The following is a 24,496-nucleotide window of genomic DNA, read 5'->3' as shown; positions in this document are numbered from 1 at the left end:
AAACACCAGAGTTAGTGATAGTTTTATTAGTTGCCTGGATATTCCTGATAAGAAATATTTTGTCTTAATTTTAGGCTTTTGTCCTGCAATTTCTAATCTGTTGGATCTAGTTCTGAACCCAAAACATTATTTGAATGTAAAATCTGAGCTTCCCCTTTCTGTAAATTTCAATGTAATATTTTGCTTTATATATATTTAAAAAAAAAATCAACCCCTTTGGAATATTCCCATGATAATATCCCTGTTATCCTTTCCTCCATGGTTTATAACCTCGATCCAGGCGCCGAAAGAATAGAACTCTAATGCTCTCAGTTCGAGGCTATCTAATTAGTGTTGGTTTCGATTTCGATCTCGATCTCACAGTTCAATGATGTAGCTGTATGTGTACTTTAGTGTGATTGTGTTGTCCGTAGTAAATAAATAACTATGTGTAAATAACATCTCTCTACTCCTCACTAGTAAAATACACTACAGTAATTGGCGACGAGAATTAAAACATTATGGATGCTCAGCAATATGCGGAATTATTAAAAGTTCTAACCGCTAGTAATGATAGAATCGTGGAACTCATCTTGAAAAAAGACGAAAACAAAGATGTTCCTGAGCACAACGAAAAAGGTACGATTACATTTTTATCAAATTTGTGAATGTTTTATTGCGTCCGCAGAGACATTTTTACAGTATAAGCACAGATTTGAAAATTATTTGCAAATCAAGAACGTTTTCGAAGATAAACAGTTAATGTGTGAAAATATTACTCAATTGCATTGGATCTGAACATTATAATTTATTATGCTCGTTAATCGCTCCTCAACTTCCAAATGAATTGTCATATGATGAAATAATAATTGTTCTTGAAAAACATTTGTGTCCTAAACCTAACATTATTATCTAACAGCACAGATTTCTATGCCGTTTCCAAAACGAAAATGAAACTGTATCTGATTATGTAGCGGCACTACGCAAATTTACTTCGACTTGTGAATTTAATTGTGACTGTAAAATTTCCGTTGCTAATTTGTTTTTGCGTGCACAATTTATTAGAGGGTTGAGAGATGATGTAATTCGAGAAAAACTGTGAATGGTTCCAGATTTAACTTTCGATGTAGCTTTAGAACAAGCGTTAGCTTTAGAAGCTTCGAAAATAGACAACTGGGAATTATCGAAACACAATTCAACTGCAAAATCAGAAGAAGTTCACAAAATTTCGAGATCACGAAATCAGATTAAATCGAATCGCTCAAATAATAAACAGAGAAGTTACTCTGAAAATCGAAATAGATCAAATTCTAGGCGTAGGTTTTCTTCAAATTTAAATTTCCGTGAACTTGGAATACATAATACATGCCTACGATGTGGACGTTCAAATCACCTTTCCCGTGAATGTCGTGCTGATGTTTCAAAATTATTTTGAAAACTTTGTCAAAAAAGAAGGCACGCCCAAAAAGTTTGTTTATCAACACTTTTGAAAAATAAAAAGCAAATGCAGTTCAATGTGTCATCAATGATATATATGTTACAGATGTAGCTGCAGTAAGCAATTTTTCAAGTAATACACAAATTGTTGATGTTTTCAAATCTAACCTATCGTGCGATTCAGAAAAATTTTGAGTTACCGTACAGATAGAAGGGAAAATACAAAAATTTGAAGTCGATTCAGGTGCAGGACTTACACTTTTGACTAAACAACCTTTCGATTTATTGAATTTAACAAATGAGTTGCAGCCTACAGAGGTGAAATTTCGATCTTACACTCATGGTATTTTTGAACCATTGGGTCTTGTAAAAGTTAGTGTGAAATATAAAAATATTACTAGTATAGAAACTTTGTACATAGTTCCAGATATGTTTACACCAGTCTTAGGAAGAACATGGATTCGACATTTGAAGATAAATTTATCCAATATTGATAAAAGTAATAAAATTGAAGAAATTCCTGTTAATGTAATTGATGTTTCAAATGTAGTAAATAGCATCATAAATCCTACCAATATATTTCCTACCATGTTCGAACAAAAAATTGGGAAAATTCCAGACTTTACTTGCTCATTAAAACTTCGAGAAAATTCAAAACCTGTATTTTTAAAAGCCCGCAATGTCCCTTTTACCTTACGCGAGAAAGTTAACGAGGAACTTAAACATCTAGAACATGATCACATAATAACAAAAGTGGATTGTAGCGATTGGGGTTCACCACTTGTTGTTATACCCAAAGCCGACGGTGGTGTTTGCTTGTGTGTGGACTATAAAGTGGCTGTAAATCCTCAATTGAAAGATGCACATTATCCAGTACCAAAAATAGAAGAAATATTAAGTAATCTCAGAAACTCTAAATTTTTTTGTACACTCGATCTCTTCAAAGCTTATTTGCATGTAGTCGTTGGCGATGAAAGTAAAGTAGTTCAAACAATTTCTACGCATCAAGGAACTTATCAAATCAATCGTTTATCTTTCGGTATTAAGTCAGCTCCTAGTGAATTCCATAGAATTTTGGACCAAATATTGATGGGTCTTCAAGGAATAGCCACATGTTTCGATGACTTAATAATCCACGGAGAAACTCTCTCCGAGTGTCGCGATCGGTTGATTGCATGCTTAGAACGTTTACAAAAGTACAATTTACATGTAAATAGCTCAAAATGTCATTTTTTCAAAAATAAGATTTCATATTTAGGATATGTGATTGAGCAAAACAAAATCTCAAAGTGTCCGCTGAAAACTGAAGCAATAATTCATGCACCTCGACCGAAAAATGTGGAAGAATTGAAACGCTTCTTAGGTATGTTTACCTACTATTCCAAATTTTTGCCAAATGCATCATCTATTACTTATCCGCTAAGATATTTACTAAAGAAAAATGTAAAATTCCACTGGTCTGCTAGAGGTGCAGATTAGCGGTCGCCACTCGCCAATTGGCGACCAAAAATTTTTAATGGCTACCAAAGATTTCAGCGCCGATCGCCACCGGGTGACCAAAGGGGAAAAAAAATCTCCCCAAGTTGAAGTTATCGATTGCACTGTGCTTTCGGAACCAGTTTTTCATGCTGTGGTAATCACTAGTGTTCCCGCTAGGCCGTTTTTGAAGGGCGCAGCGCCATGCCCTTCTTTTAGATCGCGAAATGCGCCCTGCCCTTTTCAAAAATAAGAAATTGCACCTTTTGTTTTTAAAAAATGCCTCAACCATCGTTTCGACCTGCCGCGATATCGGGGCAATTTTATTTGTCCAGCGATCGTCTGCAAAAACGCCAATGTCTTATCCTTGTTCCCAGAATTTCACCTTGAAAACGGCCCCATAAACAAAAGGGGAAGCAAATACCTAGGGGAAGAAGGGATGAGATTCTCAGAATTCAAAGAGGCTTAACAGTAGGAAACAAAGGCATGTTCTTCCCTTCTACTGAGGGCTTGTTTTTGTAAGGTTGTGGGAAGGAGTGGGGTCTTCTGGGAAGGGAGAGATCTTTGCTTCATTCCTTCCCATCCTTGATCTTCTGAGAATCAACAATGAGAAAGGGAATAGGACAATTTCCTAACATTTCAGCCCTTTGTGTCCGTTTTTCGTCTGCACGTGGAAATTAGGCTTAGCTAATTATAGCGCATTGCTAGTGATTGTGTAGCAATCTTTTAACATCTGTTTCTGGAAAGTTAACTTTCTGATTGTTTCCTAAGAAGAACGTAGTACAAAGCTTACTGGGCTAAAATACAAGGGTATTTTTTTAATATCTCGGATTTTTAACCCCATCCCCCCCCCCCCAAAACCGTTTGAAATGGAAAAATCGCATTGACAGGACGTTCATTCAATTCTTTCCTTTTTGCTAAGTATTTTAATTATCTTTGTGTATGATTCATACAACAGATTATTTAAAACACTTATTGACATAATAAAAAGCATACTTTTGACTTATTTGTGCTTTTTTCTAACTGAAATAATCTTGCACTGTTTCTTTTTCATTCATAAATATTATATAACTGATTTTTAAAAAAATCACAAAATTAAAATGGCAAAATATTAAATTTTCACAAAAATTGTCTGAGATTAAAATCTTAGCTTGGCCCAAGCTGTTTATGCATTGCATTTAGGAGCGCATACATCTGCGAACACATTTGTGTTATGAATTTGAACAACTCCAAGACTAGGAAATAGAACTCAAATAAAATCTTTTTAGTTTTGCAACTTGCTACCACTGCATTTTTGAAGCACTGCACACAGTATTTTAAGTTAATTATTCTATTTGAAGTGTAATATATTTTAAAAAGAAGAATTTATACTCATCACAATTTTGATGTCTACTAAAATACTTAATGGCACAATGCACATTACTAGGCAGTTTCTTTGGTAGGAAGCGGGGATCAGTTATTAAATACTGTTCTTCTTAAATTGAAATTCAAAAGGTTTTGAAATGCCTAGAATTTTTTTTTTTTTTTTTTTTACTCTTATAGGTAGTTAAAATTATAGCCTGAAAAGTGTTGAAAAACACCCAAAGCCAAGTTTCAGCATTAGCTAAATGTTCCTATGGAGTTTGGAAAATGTGCTTAGCTTAGTTGGCATTTGTGTGTGGGGGGGTGAGCTAACGCTATTCTGAACACAAGTGCGTTTTCAGGATGAAATCACATTTAATACTAAAGTCAGTGGTGACGGCGATCAAGGGGGGGGGGGGGGGGAGGTCATGGTGCAGACTAGACTGTTTGAATTTTTGCAAGGTGTTTTAAGTGTTATATCTCCTCTTAATTTTTTTTTTGGGGGGGGAGGGTTGAGGGGCGCTCAGTTCTTTTTGAGTGGTGCATCATTGGTCTTGGATGGGGGAGGGGACACCGCGTTGGAAATAGTGCCCTTTTTTTTAAAAAAGTGCCCCTTTCAAAGGCCAGCACCTTGCCCTTTTTTTTTCTAGAGTGAACACTAGTAATCACTCGTCTAGACGCGACGTCACTTACTGACCTACAAGAAAAGTTGAAATGTTGCCCCTCTCCTCGCTGATTCGTTGACCACTTCCCGTTTGCTACACCTACACTGCGTTAGGGCTTAGAGCATTGATCGGGGAGGGGGGGGGGGGTGAAAACTGAACACCCCCCCCCCCCCCGCGGTCCAGCAGATATGATCCCCGAACCCAATTAAGGTCAGCACCGCAGCATCTGCATACTTGATTTCAGTTCTTCAAAACGAAGACAACCAGCATCAAGTCAGTTCATTTTTCATTATTATAGAATTTTTTTTTTTTTTTTTTTTGGAAAGATTACTGTAACGTGTGTGACAAACTAAACATGGCATTAAATACATTATTTTTCTGCTGTATAATACGCTATCGATTTAAAAATCAATTTTTAGAATTACCAAATTACTTTAAAGTGGCCAACTTACACCGGTGTCATGAAACTTTTCACGACTTGCTTCGCGAAAATCTGCTTCCCTTGTTCCTTTTACATCTTGCAAATATTTTAATATAATATTTTTTTTCAATCTGAAAATATTTTGACAGATGCAGCGTTAAATTAGCTTATTTAATGTTTAATTTTCATGACTTTATTTAGGGAGCCATATTACATTTGAAATCGTACTTCGTGCGAAAAATTGCACGTCGTGATTTAGATTTCAATCCTTTTACACCTTGTAAATATTGAAAATATTTCTTAAAATCGGAAGTTATTTTGCGCAGGCTAAATTTAATTAGCTTATTTCGTATTTGATTTTAATGAATGGATTTATTTTTGGATCCATGCTTCCTTTGTAATCGTACTTCGCGGGGAACTGCACCTCGTGGTTGAGTTTTCAATAGTTTTGCATCTTGTTCATTTCTTAATATTTTTGGCAAATGAAAGTTATTTTGACGTATACTACCTTAGATTAGCTTGGTCTATGTTCCATTTTAATAAAAGAATTAATTTTGAAGCCACGCTTCCTTTGTAATCGTACTTTGCGGGGAATTGCACCTCGTGGTTGAGTTTTCAATCCCTTTGGATCTTGTACAGATTTTAATATTTTTGATAATCGGAAGTTATTTTGGCACAGGCTGCCTTAAATTAGCTTATTTTTATGTTTATTTTAAAGACTTGATTTATTTTTGGAATCGTGCTTTCTTTATAATCGTACTTCGCGGATAACTATAACCACGTGGTTGAGTTTTAAATCCTTTTGCATCTTATACATCTCTTAATATTTTTGACAGACGAAAGTTATTTAGACAAATGCAACCTTATAATAGTTGTTTTATGTTCTATTTTTATAAAACAATTTATTTTTGAAGCCATGCTTCCTTTGTAACCGCACTTCGTGGGGAGCTGCACCTCGTGGTTGAATTTTCAATCTTTTTGCATCTTGTACAATTGTCTTCATATTTTTTATAAGCAAAAGTTATTTTGATGTGTGCTACCTTAGATTAGCTTGTTTCATGTTCCATTTTAATAAAAGAATTTATTTTTGGAGCCATGCTAACTTTGGAATCGCACTTTGAGGATAATTGCATCTTGTGCTTTAGATTTCCTTTTGCATCTTGTACCAACATATTTTAATTTTTTTGGCAGTCGGAAGTTGTCAGATTTATTTTAAGTTTTTTTTAAATAAATAATAAATGCAATTATTTTCGGGAAACGTGCCGACATTGCACACCAGTTTTGCTAATCTTTTTGCATTTTTTAAATACTTCAGAAGTTTTGATAATTGAAAGTTATATTTTAATAACTAAAAAGTAATAAATCCTGTTCATATATTTATTTTTACAGGCTTTATTTTAATCAATTTAATTTTATAATAAAATATTAAACCTAAACATTTTTTTTTTGCTGTTGAATTTGAAATGTATTATTTCTATAAACGATACTAAATGTCGTATGTTGATAGGCAGATTTCTAGAGTAGTGGATAGCTACTTTATTATTAGTTCAATTCTAATTCAAACTTTTAAAATAACCATTTGTTCGTAAACTACAAATATTTTTCTAGTTTGTTTTTATTATGTGGTTTGAATTTTAAAATTTGGTCCTACAAATTTAAATTTGCAAATATGTTGGCTAGGGGGATTCCATGAAAAGTGAAACCAGTAGGTCAAGCAAATATTAGATTTTTAACTTAATGTGTTCCTCCATCCTATTTCAATCCAAATCATTCTCAGATTTCTTCAATGAGAGAAGGAAAATACTTACCAATCTTCACTGGTACTGATTTTTATTGTGCTAAGATTTTTAATATATAGATATATAAAATATATGTACAGTGAAGCAGAGTTTATACGTTTTTGAAGGGACTGCATGAAAAAAGTGTGTAAGGGGAAAAACGTACAATGGGTATGCATTAAAATGTATTGGATTCTGCAGGGACCAATTCAAAAAACGTACCAAAGAGAAATGTATAAACAGTGCTTTTCTGTATATATATATATATATATGTGTGGGTGTATGTTTGGCTACCAAAAATTTGAAGTGGCTACCAAAGTTTTTGGTGTTGGTAGCCACTGGCTACCAAAGAAAAATACTAGTCTACACCTCTATGGTCTGCTAATTGTGAAGCCGGGTTCATCAAATTGAAAAATGAAATATCAAGTGACCGAGTTTTAATGCCGTACCACCCAAATTTGCCTATCACGGTCACATGCGATGCAAGTCCAACCGGCATAGATGGAGTTTTATCGCACATGGTAAAAGGTACCGAGAAGCCAGTGTCATTTGCATCAAGATCTCTAACAGCAGCAGAACAGAACTACAGCCAATTGGACAGAGAAGCTTTGGCTATTAAATTTGCAGTTCAAAAATTTCACAATTAATTTTTGGAAGAGAATTTACATTGATTACTGACAACCATCCTTTATATAGAATTTTTCATCATGATAGTCATATACCCTCAGTGACATCATCCCGTTTACTTCGATATGCAGCATTCCTGAGTGAGTACCAGTACAAAGTCAAACATAAAAGAAGTGAAGAAAACCAGAATGTTGATTACCTAGGGCACCATTGAAGCTAAAAGATCCGAACGTTCTACAAGAAGACGATATTATTCACAGGCAAAACAGTAAATCAAATTTCTACTTCTTCAATTACATATGAGGTAATTTCTAAAGAGACAGACAATGACCCAAAACTGTCAGCACTGAAACAAGAACTCTCATCAGGCAGCTGTAATGATCCTGAATATTCTTTACAAGACGGCATAATTTTCAAAAGACACAAAGTTTACATTCCAGAGAAACTTCGGGCAGATATCCTGAAAGAGTTTCATCACACCCATTTGGGTATTGTCAAGACGAAAAATTTAGCAAGAAGATATTGCTATTGGAAGAAAATTGATTGAGACATCAAGCATCTAGTTCGAGAATGCAGAAGTTGCACAGAAGTGAAGGACAATCCTGGAAAAATATCGAATCATCACTGGGAGGAGCCTTCGTCCAATTTTGAACGAATACATATCGACTACGCTGGACCTTTCTTAGGATATAATTTTCTAATAGTAATGGATGCAAAATCAAAATGGCCTGAAATCAAGATTCAAAAAAGCACTCCATCTAGTGATTCTACAATACGTTTGTTAAAGGATATTTTTAGTGTTCATGGACTACCTCAAGTACTTGTCTCCGATAACGCAAGTATTTTTAAAAGCAGTGAATTTTCAGAATGTTGCAAGGAGTTTGGAATTAAGCATAGACTAACAGCACCAGGTCATCCCGCAACCAATGGCCTCGCGGAGATAAACGTAAAAACTCTTAAACAAAAATTGAAAACCATGTCAAATGAAAATATTTCAATACAGGAAAAGGTAAGAGAAATTTTATTCGCTATCGAGCAACACCTCTATAATCTGGAAAGACTCCATCAGAACTGTATCTAGGACGCCAAATTCGAATAAAACTAGATCTATTACGTCCACCAAACAAGGAAAACAAATCAAAGTACTTATCACCTCCTATACCAGACCACAGAAACTTAAGCATGGGAGATCGCGTACAATCACGGTCTTATGCCAACAATAAGCTGTCATGGAGATTTGGAAGAGTTAAACAACGACTTGGTAAACTACAGTACCTGATACAACTCGATGAAGGCCAGATTATAAAAAGACATGTCAACCAATTGAGAAAGTGCGAAGTTTCCAGAATTCCAAAAGTAACATTTTCTCCAACTCAAGAAGTAATTTATCCAAGGAGTTCCAGCTCAAGTGGAAATCATTTCGACCCCTTGCCATCAGAAATTCGGATCGAGACGAAACCTCCTGATCCAGTTTCTACTGATTCAAACCGTGCCAGAACTTTCCAAAATCTTCCTATTCGAAGATCAGGAAGAATACGTCAACAACCACCATATCTTGCAGACTATGTAATTTAAGCGTGGGAGATTGTAATATTCCCATGATAATATCCCTGTTATCCTTTCCTCCATGGTTTATAACCTCGATCCAGGCGCCGATAGAATAGAACTCGAATGCTCTCAGTTCGAGGCTATCTAGTTAATGTTGGTTTCGATTTCGATCTCGATCTCACAGTTCAGTGATGTAGCTTTATGTGTACGTTAGTGTGATTGTGTTGTCCGTAGTAAATAAATAACTATGTGTAAATAACATCTCTCTACTCCTCACTAGTAAAATACACTACACCCTTTCTTCTACTCAAGAACTATGCCCTTCATTTCATACCAGGAAATTACATTTGTGGGTTATGATTTGGCAGAATGTTTTTTTTTTTTGCAATGTATTTTCACATGTGAGAATTCTCAAACCTGATTTTTTTTTCAGGAAGAATATGAATGCCCTGAGCGTTTTTATCGTCATGTTGACTATCATTCTGAAAACGTTAATACATGCCTGTGGCAAGGTAAAATCTGCATTCTTTACATATTTATTTGTTATATGCAGGACTGTGGAGTCTAAGTCAAATAGTCAGAGTTGGGCTGATTTTGGGACAAAGGGGAGGACTTGGAGTCGTTCGAAAACATGGCGACTCCGAGTTCCTTTTTTTTTTCTTTAATTTTCACTGACTCTCCTTGTATTTTTTTAAAAAATGACTACCAATTTGGTCACATGTATAAAAGTCTACTAATACGAAAATAACTGTCACTCTGACAACCAGCTATCTCGATTGTTTATCGAACTTTCTGTAACAGCTACCTATGCCGTCTACTAGTTTGCTTATTTTCTAACTTCATTTAACTGATAGCAACTGTCAGCAAACAGTTTTGTTGCCTAACATTTTCTAATCACTTTCAGATAAAAATAATATATTTTTTACCTCGATCTCAGTTATCAAATAGTAAAAGGAATGTATGTATCGGCTTGAGCAAATCGGGAAACTTCTGGGGGTACTTGATCTAAGAAAGCTTGGTTATCACTGAAAAGTACAAAATAAAATTAGTGCATGATTTATTGGTTACAACACTCAATAATTGTAGTTAATCCTAAAATCTTCCTATTAAGCTTAATTCTGAAGCTGCCAATAAAATTAAATTAAAAAATTGAGCCAAGAAATGTTGGTATAGTAAAAGCTATTCGTACAAAACTGTATACCGCCACATTTTGTGTAAAATTTATTCCAGACATACATGTACCCGACCTTTCTCTGCAAAACAGTGCAATGTTTTTGGTGAAATTTTCAAGATGTTATTTAAGATTTATTAGTGGGGAATTTTTTTAGAGATAAAGTATTTCAATTTCAATAAACTCTGAAATTAAGTTGAGATGTCACCCACCAGATGGGGGTCCCCCGGGAAGGGGGGTGGGGATCTGCCCTCTCTCAAGAAAAGTTTTTTGAATTAGCAAAAAAGTTTTTTTTTCTCTCAAAACTCGTTCTCTTCTTCTTTGTGCTTTCAAAAATTGAAAGCACAGGATTTGATCAACATCTATTTGTTAAACATTAAAGGGTAGCAAATTAATCCTTTTCAATCTTATTTTAGAAGTCGCAAATATTGGATAATTTGATTCTCAAATTGATATTTCTAACATTGTATGCATCTTAGGTTTACAATAAAATACAACCCGAAAATGTCATGAATAGGAATTAATATTTCAATCTCTGTGTGCAGGGGTTTTCCCCCTTCCCATGTGGGGGAAATGATTTGAAAAAGCTTAATAAATAAAAAAAGCCGGAGTCAGATGTTTCAAAATCCACGAGTTGGAGTTGGCCATTTTTCTTCTTACTCTGCAGCCCTGGTTATATGCTTATTTCTTTGAAGTCATTAGTACACATAGTAAGATTAAGCGTTAGTCATGGTAAGATTAAGCGTTTACAAAATAAGGAAAATTAAAAGCTCAATGCCTCTTATAATCTCCTCAATGTCGGGACAGAATACTGCACTTTCCTTTTAAAGTATTTTGATGTTTTGAATCTTTCCCTTTCTATTTTTTCCCTCTTATTTTTGTGTCAAAGAAAATGTAAAAACATGTACAGTAAATGTAAAAAAATAGAAATAAACACAAAAGAGTTGGATTAATCTCTATTAAAAGTCATTGCAACAAAAATAATTTAATCAGCATTGTAAGTAAAAATTTTGAAAATTGACCTTTAAAATGCGGAAATATATTTTATATCCTATCTGTTAAATCCCCTCCCCACTAACATTTGAAAGATTTATAAGAACAAAAAAACTTTTTACATGAAATATAACAACTGTGAAGTTTTGACCTTCAAAGACAGTAGTTTAACCTTTGTTATGAACTCATCAGTCTGGAATAGTGAATAACTGAGCTTAAGGCAGATATTCTCTCATTGAAGCTGAGATAACCAACAAACTGGTGAATAAAATAAATTTGCATGCCTCATGTCAGTTCTGCCTTAGTCCGTGAATTAAAAGAAAAAACCAAAAAACCAGAAAAAAAAGAACTTTATATAAATGTTCCAAAGGATGACTGATTCACTGAATGGTGAGATTTAACTTAAAGTTTCCAGATAATTAAGATATATGTATATATTGTTTGACTTAAAATAAATGAGCCACAAACCAAATTATTTTTCATAAAAGTGTTTATTTAGATTTAAGTCTTTTATTTCAATCTTAGCTTCTATTTCTAAATTTTGTTTTGTTTAGTTTGGCAATAATTAATATGTAGCAGGGCCGGATTTAAGGGAGGGCCGGCGGGGCTACTGCCCCGGGGCCTCCATCCACAACAAAGGGGCCCCCACAATAGAATTTTTACAAAATATCCTAACTTTCACAGGTCAGGGGATGTATTTACTATTAAAGTGCTGATCAAAAATATCGGATATATACATATATATCAAAATATTTAGATATATATCAAAGTATTGGATATTTTCGAAACTATGATGATCTTTTCGAACTCCGATTAGGGGCCTCCACTCCTTTGTTGCCCCGGGGCCTCCAACTTCCAAATCCGGCCCTGATATGTAAAAGAATTTGCTTCTTATTAAATGAATGAAATTTATATAGTCTTTTCATTTAACTAAATGCTTATAAAATAGTTACCTAATATTGGTAATTAGTTTATTATTACTATATTACTTGCTCATTTTTGAAGTTTTATGGTGAACGCGTTTATGTTGTGATTCAGTTTTGCATTCTATTTTTCCTATATTTTTGCTGTACATATTGGACTGTTGTGTTTGACAAGTTTTCTATTAAAAACAATGTTAGTTGAAATTTACAAAAGCATGAAATTTACTGTCTAAATTTAATATTACTTTTGCAATAACTAATAGCTTTCTTTTTACATATTAAAATGTTTTATTATTGAATACTTGCTTCGACTAATCAACAGACTTATTTAATACAGTTTTGAAACTTAAGCCTTCTGATGATTCGTGTTATAAAATAGATGTTGTTGTAACAGGCAGTAGAATGGTTTAATTTTAGATGAACTTGTGGTTTTTCTTCCTTTTCAGTACTTTATGCATACATTTCCAAGAAAATATCAATGACAAAATATTTTTGAATGCAGTTTTATTTTAATGAATCATTAATTTTTATTTCTTTTGGAAGCACAGCTTAAAAATTGCATACCCTTTTTTTTCTAAGTACTTTCAAGCACTTTTAAATTTGTTTCTAAATTAAATAAATGCAATACTGAAAGTTTTTTGATGGAATATTAACTTTAACTGAAATTCATAGGTGCATACTAGTTTTTTTTATTTTTTTATTATTATAGAAAATAATTTGGCCTTATCAAGAGAAATTGTTTTCAGTTTATCAATACGATACTGTACTGTATTGTACTGTTTACTTTTAGATTGCAAAAATAATGAAAATTTAAAAAATCATATTTTTTATTCGGAAGTTTAGCAAAATCTTTTCAAAACACATAAAGTGTTATCCGTTTGAAATTCCTTAAAACTTTTAATATTGATGACCTAATTTATATTATTTAGCTAATTTTTTAGCGTGATTGAACTTTTAATCATTTATCATCAAGTTTCTTGCAACCAACATGTGAGAAGAAATGTAGTATTAGTGGCAAAAAAAAAAAAAAAAAAAAATGGTGCAACTGAACCATCCAAATTATTTATGTAATTTTCAGAGCAAATTGATTTTTTTTTCAAACTCTTGAATGTATTGATGGATCAAAATTTTATAATTTTTTTTAGTTACCACATCTTTTTGAATGTTTTTATAATGAAAAGATATTAAAGGCAAAAATTTAACTTTTTGCTTCAGTGGAATTGCAGATATAATGTAATTACTTGTGTCGGATAAAATATGTTAATTTTTTGAAATGGTTGAAACTCCTGACAGAATATTTACTATTTATGTCAAGAATTAGGGCTTAATTTCTGATGAATTTTGAGATAAAATTCAAGTTTGTAATTATTTTTCAAATAGATATTCAAGTTTACTCCTTACTATGTCTGTGGTCAAAATGAGATTAATAAGCAATCTTCTTGATTGCTGAATAAAAAAAGGAGGGCCTTTGAAGTTGCATTGTTGAGTTTAACAATAAAGCATATTGGCTGGGAATTAAAAATTCTAGTCCTTTACTTACAAAATCAACTCTTGTGGAAAATTCATTAAGAAAGAGAGTAATTTAGCTGACATTAAAACCCTAACTATAGAAAGAAAAATTTGAAAAAATAAGTTTTTTTTTCCTCCTGTGGGTGTTTTTAAAAATTCATGAATACAATATTGTTACAAATTTTGCAAATAGTAATTTTTTTATGATTAATTTGTTGTAATCTGGTTAATTTTGGTGTTTGTTCTATTAATTTTCATCTAAAATTATTGTAGCAGCTTAACCTGTAAATAGTTTCTTGTAATGCACAACCCCCTTACATTAGAATGATGTATATGGTCCCCTGATAAGGATGGAATAAAAACAAAACATCCAGAAAGAAATCAATTTGCAATCGAATTTTGTGGAAACTTCTCTAGATTTATAAATAGCTGGTTCTCGTGTGAACAAAAAGAGAGTTAGTCTGCTTTTTAATGATCAGCCCCTTGTGCTGGAGAGGATGTACAGGGGTGATTGTGTCCCGGTATTTTACCGGATTTCCGGTATTTTCATCTTGAATTCCGGTATCTTCTTCTTCGAAAATACTGGAACGTCTATATTTTCAGAAAAAATCATTTTAGTAAAATTTAGGGCGATATTTGATGAAACGAAAAAATCCAAATTGAAGACATTTGGTATAAATATAAAGCGTAAGCTACGGTCATGTTTTGTAAACTGGGGGAAGGTAGAAAGAGAAAAGGGATAAGAGCTTCGACTCCTGTCTTTGTTCTTTATGGCAGTTGGAGGAATTGATCGTATGCAAATATTTTCTTTATTTTATATTCTGGTTTATGATCTTTATCTGCGTTCGTTCTGTTGTTATTGAACTAATTCTAATTATACTTTATCGTTATTAATATGCTCCTCGTAAATATAAATTAGTTTGTTTAGTTAACTCTTACTTTTCATTTCGCTACTATTTTTGTTTGATAAATTTATTCATTTGAACTTCGCATGTTCTCATTTAAAAAATGAGGTATCTGGATAAATCTGAAGATATTGGCTCCATCGATGCAGGAAAGAAGAACAAGTTTAATTGGGCATGGTTAAACAGAGTGGATTCCTACAATGAAAAGATGGAAATATAGTGTAAAAAAATTGATAGGGCTGGATTTTGGTTTTGTGTTTCTTGCAACAAGCCCTTTACATATGCTAATGATGGTGTGAAGGCATTATTGCAATGCAACATTCTTCTACAAATACTCATAAAAGAAACCGGGAATCATTAAAAAATGCTGGTATATTAGGCTTTAGTGTATTAGTAAATGAATGTAATTAATGGTTAAGGATTCAGTTACAAAGGAGGAAAATTAAACATTCTTTGAAAAATTTTAAGAAATGAGAAAAATTTTTCTTCTTTCTTCTTGGGAAAAAAGTTCAGTTATTTTTTCATGGAGTTACAATCACCCCTGTATGTAGCTCCCTTATTGTGAAGCCTTTGAGCTGTGCTGTGTTTTTGTGTATTTTGATGTAAATATGTATGCTAGGGTTGAGTTTACAGTGTTCATTGATATTTGCCTTAATTACTATAGTTAGTTTAGTAGTTGTTTACTACATTTCTTGTACATAGCTGTAAATCAATCTCCTGTGTTTTTATCAAGAACTGTGTCGTCATTTAAAGAATTTCTTGAAGTGGCCGGACTCGTAACTATTTTTGCAAATTTGTGCTGTATAAGCATAAATTATAGTTCTTATTATAAGTAATTTTAGAAGTGGAATGTGGAAATTTTGTTGAGTAAATAACACAAGTTTGTTTTGAAATACTATTATTTTCAAATTTTTCTATTCAAATTTTTAATTTTTTACTTTTAGATTGCAACAGAACTTTCACTGGCCATTTTAAATTAAGAGAGCATTTAAGGTCTCATACTCAAGAAAAACTTGTTGCTTGTCCAACATGTGGTGGAATGTTTGCTTCTAGAACGAAATTTTCTGACCATATACAGAGGCAATTGCTAACTGATGGTAATACTTTTACAGAACATTTTTTCTTTTAATACTAGCTGACAAGTGCAAAGTATTCATGGTTGACGTAAAAAATTAAAAAACCCATGTTTTTAAGACATTTTTTGAATAGCAGCAAAAACATAAGTTTATTTTTTGCTGATAGGAGTGCAAAAAAATCTTGAAAATGGTGTTTTGCTTTAGGAGTTTGAAGTATTAAGGAAGTTAATGTGTACCAACAAAAAAAATCTTTGAGAAATAATGTAAGAGGGCCATTGATTTTCATTGGGGAGTAATAAACTGACTAGAACCAGCCTAGCTAGGCCCAGACCCTATTGCATTCGTAATTGTATTTGTGTTAAATACAAAGTTTTTTCGGATTTCATCACACCAGTGATTTAAAGTCTGCTCCAAATGAGTTAAGATTATATGTTTATGAAGATTTAGGATCAGTATTCAGCCGAGGCAAATTAGTCATTCAAAAACTATGTTTTCTTACCCATGTGGGAGGATCAATTTTATAATATCTGTATCCTTAGCGAGATGCTCTTATATTCTGGGCCACTAGGTCTCTATCTCAGGATGCTATACACTAAAGCCAGGCCCAGATGTTTAAATTTTTGGCTTCCCCGCAACAAAATCTCTTGGACCTATCTCCAGAGACCAACACAGTACATTTGCAACATTAAATAAGTCTTAGTTATAGTTTTTTCTCAGTTTCTTGGGCCGTTGGGCCCCTAAAGGGTATGGGCCCTGCAGGTTTGCGGGTATGCAGATCTGGACTTGGCTAAAACAATGTGTAGTAAAGCAACAAAACAAATTTAAATAGACTAATTGGTTAAAATATTTTTAAAAAGTTACAACTGAAATTTACTATGTGAAAATCAATGTCTTGCTTCCTGATTTTAACAACAACATAACAACTCAGAATTCAGCAATGTATTTAAATTACATATTAATGAGAATTTGGAAAAGAATTTTGCAAAAGAAAATTAATAAAGCAACATTTTTGGGCCCATGGAGTTAAACTCAGGATGTTCTCATTATTAATTAGCTTTACCCTCTAACCAACTGAGCCAGTCTGCTTCCATTTTTGAAATCTATGCATTGAAATAATGTGTAATAACAAACAGTATAAATATTTTTTTGACAAAACAACCAAAATGTGCATTGACTCTTTATTTTACACCGAAAGCAGCAAACAAAAAAAAAATCTGAAATGATGCCTTGCTTGTTTGATCAAGTATTGTGGGAGTTATAGTGTTCTCGCAAAAAAGCATCTTTGAGAAATAATTTATTATTATTACATTGATTTTATTAGCATTGTTTAGTTGCAATTTTTAACAGTGCTGTGTCATTTCCAGTTAGGGACTGTTTCAAATGTTGTATCGGTTATTTAAAATATTGATGTGCTGATTATATTTAGAACTCTTGAATTTATTAATATAAAGGTTATTAATTTCGTTTTTGGCTGAATTCTGTGTATAGTTAAAGCAAGATAAATAAATGTTCAATAATAGGGAAGTTGCAACCTATTAAATGTTCATATTTTGGCTATTGCATATTGTTAATTGACCCTCAAAACTAAAAAATTCACCATCGCCGAATTTTAAAACACCGTGGTTGATTTTTAATGAATTTTTAGAAATCCACGCGCAAAAGTGCGCTCTTCTGAAACGTCACGAGCCTACGTCACAGGGCGCGAATGGGCAGCCTTCCACCGAAGATCCCTTGTTTTCGCTAGGACATTTTGAGCGCGCTGATATTTTTATTTTTTAGAAATTCAATAATCCTTTTGAACACACTATGGAGGCCGGATTCGTTAAAGCACAATCTAAATAATCTTCCTCAAATAATATCAATGGTGATATTCGAATATTTCCGAGAGGATGAGAGGTTTAATGTTCCAGAAACGCGAGGAGTTTAATGCGAGGAGATAAGCCTTTTACGTATCATCTTCGAAGTCGAATGCACGTTCTTCGGTTTCACCCCTGACATGGGAACCGGTTCGCTAGCGTTTCTCTCCTATCGGACGTCACTTCCTATGCCATCTGACGTCACAGGCGCTTGAACTTTAAAAATTAATTTAAAAAAAACTACTTATCGTATCGCAAAAAATTTTTCACCTATGATATTCATACATGTTACTCTATCATATTAAAATAAAATTGAAAAATCGAAAACTTCCCTATTGTGAAAAGTATTCATATCATATTGTAATTTATTCATTCCATAAAAAATAATACAGCAATCAATAGACACATAGCATATTATTTGGTTTCTATAAAACGGTGGTACTTTTCTTTGAAGGAATGGGCACTTTCATCAGCTAGGACACCCACTGTAATGCTACAAAATTGGCTAGGGAATTCAAAAGAGACCTACAGTCAAAAGGCGTTTAGGGTTACAAACTTAATTATTGGAGATGACTTGGACTCAGACAGGATAAGGAGGTTACTGAATTTTATGTTCTTAATTGGTTTATTTCTTTATTGTTCAATAGGGCTCGACCGATGGCATTTTTGGCCGATGGGCCGATGCCGATTGTTCAAAGACGACCGATGGCCGATTGGCGATTGTTTTCCTCCAAATGGCCGATGCCGTTGGCCGATGGCAAAAAAAAAAAAAAAAAAATCTAACAGAAATAAATTGCTCAGGGATTTAAAGGATCATTTATTCATTACACTTTACTTCCTTTCTACTAATAGGGAATTGTAATCACAAAAAGAAAAAATCAGATTTCGACCTAAATTTGTATTTTACGATCACTCAATTTAAACTTCACAAGTTGTTTTCACCACATCTGTACACCTATATGTACCTAAGAACATATAGATGAACAAAATATCCATTTTGAACACCTCCTCAGTTAATTATCGCAAATTCTCTTGTGATATTTCATGCGCATAAACTTGCGTCTCTCAAAAACGTTATGAAATAGTAAAACTCATACGTACGTAGTATGATCTAAAAGTTCAAAGACAAGCTGTGTAAAACCTTACCCTGAATAGTTCACATTACTGAAGCATTACTGTCTAGCTACATAATAGTCACCTTGAACGACTATGCACTTCTGCCAATGTTCATATAGCTTTTAGAAGCACTTCTGGCAGCCATTTTTCTCAATCTCCTGTAAGGCCTCTTGTGCTGCTACTTTAAGTTCATTATGGAAAAGAAAGCGGGCACTTTGAGAATGCAGGGCTCGATTGGTCAATACTCTGATATGACAAACAAATAACATAACGTTTCGTCGGACTTAGCTCCGTATGACTTTTACCTGTTTCCAGCAAAAAAACATTTGCATGGACTCTGCTTTCTTCCGTCAGGAGAAGATAAAGCTGCATCACAGAATGTCCCCGAACTTTTGGATCATACTACGTACAATTTGTATAGGGTGTAGTTATGCTATTCCTTTTTTGACTGCTGTATGATGAAAGAGAAAGAAAACAACAGCAAAAAAAGAAAAAGAAAGAAAGGTAACCAATTGATTTATTTTTTAAAATTGAACACATAACTAAGATTTCAGTAATAATGTAATAATGTATGGATTTAGGTACACTATACATAGTTAAAAAATTTAAATTATGTTGTTTAATCATTAAAAAAAAATTAAGATTAAAAATGTGAAATCGTCAACAAATTACGCAACTAAAGTGGAAAGATTGCACATAGATATTTTTTAGTCATCAGATTAAAAAAAAAGGGTAACAGATAAATTACAATATTAAATCATAATAGGAATATATATTTTTATACTTATTTAAAATTTATGAATAGAAAAGTTTGCATTTTTCATAAAAGCTATAACAGTGACATAACTTTTTTGCTGAAAAAAGAAATAGCCATGGAAAAAAACGAGGTTCTTAATAGGCAGCTACAGTAAACAAACTGGATATTTATACCAAGTTAATAATAACTGAATACATATACTACTTGTTCTGATGTTTGCGCACGTAATATTGAACAATTTGATTGTTTAATCTTTTATGAAGCCCTATAAAAAGGTTCTAATTAAATTTTTCAATTTAGCAATAATTTTCTGAAACCTTGAAACTTTTCGATATTATATTATTAAAAATATGATGAAAACAAAAATAATTTATTTATTGATTTTATAAAAGTACATAAAAATAGTTACTTAAAATAGAAAAAAATCGATCGCTATAAATGATTCAAAAAAGATAGCGCATTATGAAATATAGGTGAAACAAATATGAGAAATACAACGCAAAATGACATTTCTTGAGCAAAATAAATAATCGCTAAATATTTAAGAAATGCTTGAAACGACGAGGGAGGGGGGGGGGAGTCACCCTCTGATTTTGGAGTAACTCGCTCGTCGTAAAACGTCGGCCCCACACACAACTTCGACTACATTTTTTTAGTACAGAACCGCTACCACCAACGCCTCGGAAGGGTTTCTGAACCTACTACAACACTTCCGAAAAAAAAATTCAGAAATCTCTTTGATTTCCGAATTATGTCACTATTCAAAATGTCTTTAATCAATTTCTTGCATTAATGTTCCAATTTTTGCTAAACAACATATAAAGTTTGAAAAAAAAAAATCTAATTTTATGAATGGTGCTAGTTTTAAAGAACTCGGAAGTACAACTAGAGTTTTATTTTAAGAAATAGAAGGAAGGGGAGGGGGGTATGCAAGTGTTCTCGGAAATACAAAAAATAATCGTAAAAAATTGAGTTTAAAATAATTATAAACAATGAGCAAAAAAACCCTTTTAAAACTTGCACCCGAGTTTATTTTGACGTGCAGTGGCGGATTTAAAATATAGCAAATGTTGCAATTGCACGAGAGGCCCCGTAAAGATAAGGGCACCGTAGGAGTTAAAAAAATGCTTATGATAAATGTTTTACCATTTCCATGATAAATAGAACCCCAAAAGGTATTTTGGCGGACCGCAAACCGCTCCGCCGAAGCGATACAGAAAAGACTGCATTACTGTGATTCATATTTCAAGTATCGAAATATTAAAAATTACCGTCGGTTCAACGGGAATCTAACAAAATGGCACAAAAACGGTTTCGCCATCTCACATTTGTTTCCAAGTTGATCTCCAATCCTGCAATATATCAAAAAATGATCGCCTAATCTGGAACGCTATATTAGTTTTGCATTGAAATAAGTAATTAATAGCCACAAAAAATGAGTAAATAGGCTTTTTAGAACACCCAATTAAAAACAAAAGAGGAAGTGCACAACTGGATTGTATGCACGCAAAATTTTAACCTTCTACAGCTTACCATTTTTGAGTTATGACTTATGAGAGATACATACGTACATCCAGCCGCAAGAAACAACGCAATAATTAACTTGTTAGGTACCTGAACGCAGTATTCAAAACTCTTTCAGGGTTGACTACAATAGAAATTCATACTGAAATTTAAGTAAACAATTTTATATGAAAATAATAACTCCCTTTATTTTGTATTAAAAGTAAAACAGCAAAGGTCTTTTTTTTTTCGAAAACATTGGCCACTTCCATCGGCTTTTCGATGTTTTTAAGGCCGATGGGCTTATGTTTCCTGCAAGTTAGTATCGGCCGCCGATGCCGATGGCTAAATTGTTGAACCGTCAGCGCCGGTGCATCGGTCGAATCCTATTGTTCAATACTAAAATGTTTTCCAAGCATTTTGACTCTTCTTTTTCTAGAAAACAGTTACTGAGTAATAATTTTAAGGTAAATTTTTCTTAAAAAAAAGCATTAGTTCAGAAGGACGACAACTGACTCCAAAAAAATACATAAATGTAAAAGGAGTACTAAATGATTGTCGCTATTTTATGTGTTTTCTTTTTCAAGAATATTAAATTTCAAGATTTTTTTTCCCTGATAGAAAATGATGAGGAAAATCTCTACATATGTGAGTACTGTTCTAAGAAAATGAATTCCGAGCGTTTGCTTAGAGATCATATGAGGCACCATGGTGAGTTTTTCATGTAAATTATTTAAAGTTTATGCAGTGAAATTCAGATTGTACATGTTGTACAAGATCTGGGACAATGTATATATATATAAATGTGTGAAATCATGATATTTGGCTTTGATCAATCATACAATTTTTTGAATACAAAATTAATTCAAAAATAAACTAATGGATTAAGATTTAATACAATTAAGTGTTTAAGAAACTCTTCTAGAACCATACAGTAATGCTGTTTTATGGAGCAGTACAAGTAACACTTTATTTCTGTTTTTAAATTTAAAAAAATTTCATTTATTTTGTTTATTAAGCTGAATTTTCTACATTCCAGTCAGGGACTGTGACACAATCTGTCTTTTGTTTCCCTTTTGTATTGGAGGATATTTTCATAGCTTTGAGTCTGCATACTATTTTGGCGAATTAACATAAAATTCTGTTATTTATTTCCATCTTCATTCAAAAAGTTGTTAGCATGTTTGCAGTAAATGACTTTGCTTGTTGTGATAAACTGGTAATCATGCCACCATTAAGGTTTTTCTATAAACTTGAATGTATCTCTTCTAGACAGTGGCGCAGCCAGAAAATTTTTCTGGGATGGGTTTTCAAATACGAAAATTTTTGCTTTCTTTCCCATTCATTTACAATGCGTAATAATTCAATACCTAAGAGTTTCTACAGATTAGTAATTATTCATTCAAAGTAAATGCTTAAAAACAATTAATAATTCTCATTAATATCACTATTAAACGAAAAACGGAAGTGGGAAAAAACATAGAATACTTATCATTAGTTTTACCTTAATCTTATATTCAGTTTTTGTGTTTTTTTCGCGAGATCATTTAAAACTTCCTCCTCAAATACATTCATGTCTTTATGAATGTCAAATGCTAGCTAAGAACGGTTTCGATCTTTCGATGAGAATTAGTAAAGAGCCCAGCAGGGCTGGTTATAGTAGATCTGCCGCCCTAAGCGATATTAACAAGTGCCGCCCCCGACCCCCATTGAATAATAATAGTCATATTAATAATATAAAATAATAATATATTAATAAAATAGAAATAATATTAAAGAGAAATAATAGTAAAGTTCTTAAAATTAAAGTGAGTTTCTAGTTAAATTCCAAACTGAGTTTTGCACATCCAAGCACTAGTACATACTTTCAGTTATCTTTTTTAACATTAAAGTAGTACATCTTATGTCACTGAAACAAATATTAATATTTTCAAAAGACTTTTAAATCACGCAATTTGCCGCCTCTAAAATAAAATTGAATTTCTAGTTAAATTCCGAACTACCATTTCCATATCCAAGCACTTGTACACACTCTAAATTATTATTATTTTTTAGCATTTGAAGCAGTGAATCTTATGGCACTGAATCAGATATTCAAACTGAAAAAAAAAAAAGTTTCAACTTCGAAATTTGCCGCCCCTAAAATCTGCCGCCCTAGACGGCAGCCTAGGTCGCCTACCCCAGGAGCCGGGCCTCAAAGAGCCTAAGAAAATCTGGTGCGGTAGACTCTCTCTCTCTCTGTAGGCTTCCTCTCTCCAGGTGTCCCTAAAAAGGATTTGTGCAGTGATGGAAGTGCTGAGGGACCATGATGCCCTGCAGAGTTTAACTGGCACCATTTTAGCTATCTTATACCAGTGGGAGCGTGGGGAGCTCATCATGACATATAAATTGTATATTCAAAGAACTGAAAAGTAATTTCTGACTGCTTCCCGATCATTAAAAGCATTAAGATATTTTGTTGAAACCTATTCCGCTTGGAAAAGTTCAAGTATAGTCAACTCGCGCTACAACTTGCGCAAAACTGCTATAATGCGAGTATTTCCCGACTGACGAATTTTAGAGCTAAAGCGAATTTCTCTCCCGCAAGACGGAACTTTTCATTAAGTAATCGCTGAGTGTCAGTATCGCCATCGATACTATGGCTACTAAATATTGGTTTCGTGAATGGGTTTCATCCCTTTAGCATCACTGAAGTGCGGTGTGTTAGTATTGTTACAAATCCTGTAAATAGTAATTATTGTAGTAACGTAACCTGTAAATAATTTCCCGTAATGAATATACAACCCCTTAACATATGGCTAAAGTATACAACCCCCTATTCTTTTTATTTTCATTGATAAAATTTGATAACGGTCTACGCATTTCTCGAAGCAAAAAGAATGTTGTAGAAAATTCTTGGATGTTTATAAAAGCCGTTAGTGATGGATAAACGGAGAGTTTCGATTCAGATTTCGAACTGAATGTGTGTATTTGCTCTGTTTATAGCGAGGCATTTCGCTGTGTTGTTTTCGTATTTGGAAGTAAATACGTGTGTAAACGTTGAGTTTACGGTGTTGCGTGATAATTGCTTAATTGCTGATGAATAATTTTGCAGTTGTTGACGATCTTTCCTGTACATAGTGTAAATAAATTTCCTGTGCTTTTATCAAGAACTGTGTCTTCATTTCAAGAAAGTGGAAGTCGCACCGAATCCGTAACAATTTGGCGCCCAACGTGGGGCTCGAACCCACGACCCCGAGATTAAGAGTCTCGTGCTCTACCGACTGAGCTAGCCGGGCGGACGTCGAGAGATTGTCTCATCTTGCTTTTTGTGACTGTCCTGCGGATGTTCGAGACAACCTGGCACTCAACTACTACATCGACGGGGTTCGAGATCCGGAAATCCACAAAGCTCTATGGATGGCGGTTGTCAAAG

At 33.3% G+C, this 24,496-nt stretch overlaps 1 protein-coding gene and 1 non-coding gene across 5 annotated transcripts in view; one reads left to right on the top strand and one right to left on the bottom strand.

The window, feature by feature from the left end:
- The window catches only part of LOC129229735 (histone H4 transcription factor-like), a 73,027-nt gene that overhangs the window by 13,312 nt on the left and 35,219 nt on the right, over nucleotides 1-24,496 (top strand). For all 4 annotated transcript variants that reach the window (XM_054864125.1, XM_054864106.1, XM_054864118.1 and 1 more), the window contains 3 exons: nucleotides 9,706-9,784; nucleotides 15,718-15,870; nucleotides 21,703-21,792. In XM_054864125.1, the coding sequence (XP_054720100.1) occupies nucleotides 9,706-9,784; nucleotides 15,718-15,870; nucleotides 21,703-21,792 (322 nt within the window). The remainder of the gene's footprint in view (nucleotides 1-9,705; nucleotides 9,785-15,717; nucleotides 15,871-21,702; nucleotides 21,793-24,496) is intronic.
- Trnak-cuu (transfer RNA lysine (anticodon CUU)) lies at nucleotides 24,287-24,359 on the bottom strand. Its single transcript has one exon. It is a non-coding gene; the product is annotated as a tRNA-Lys (tRNA).

Source organism: Uloborus diversus, chromosome 1 (assembly GCF_026930045.1).
Source record: "Uloborus diversus isolate 005 chromosome 1, Udiv.v.3.1, whole genome shotgun sequence".
NCBI lineage: Eukaryota > Metazoa > Arthropoda > Arachnida > Araneae > Uloboridae > Uloborus > Uloborus diversus.
Note: the sequence above shows the minus strand (reverse complement) of the source record. Positions and strands in the feature narration are given on the sequence as shown.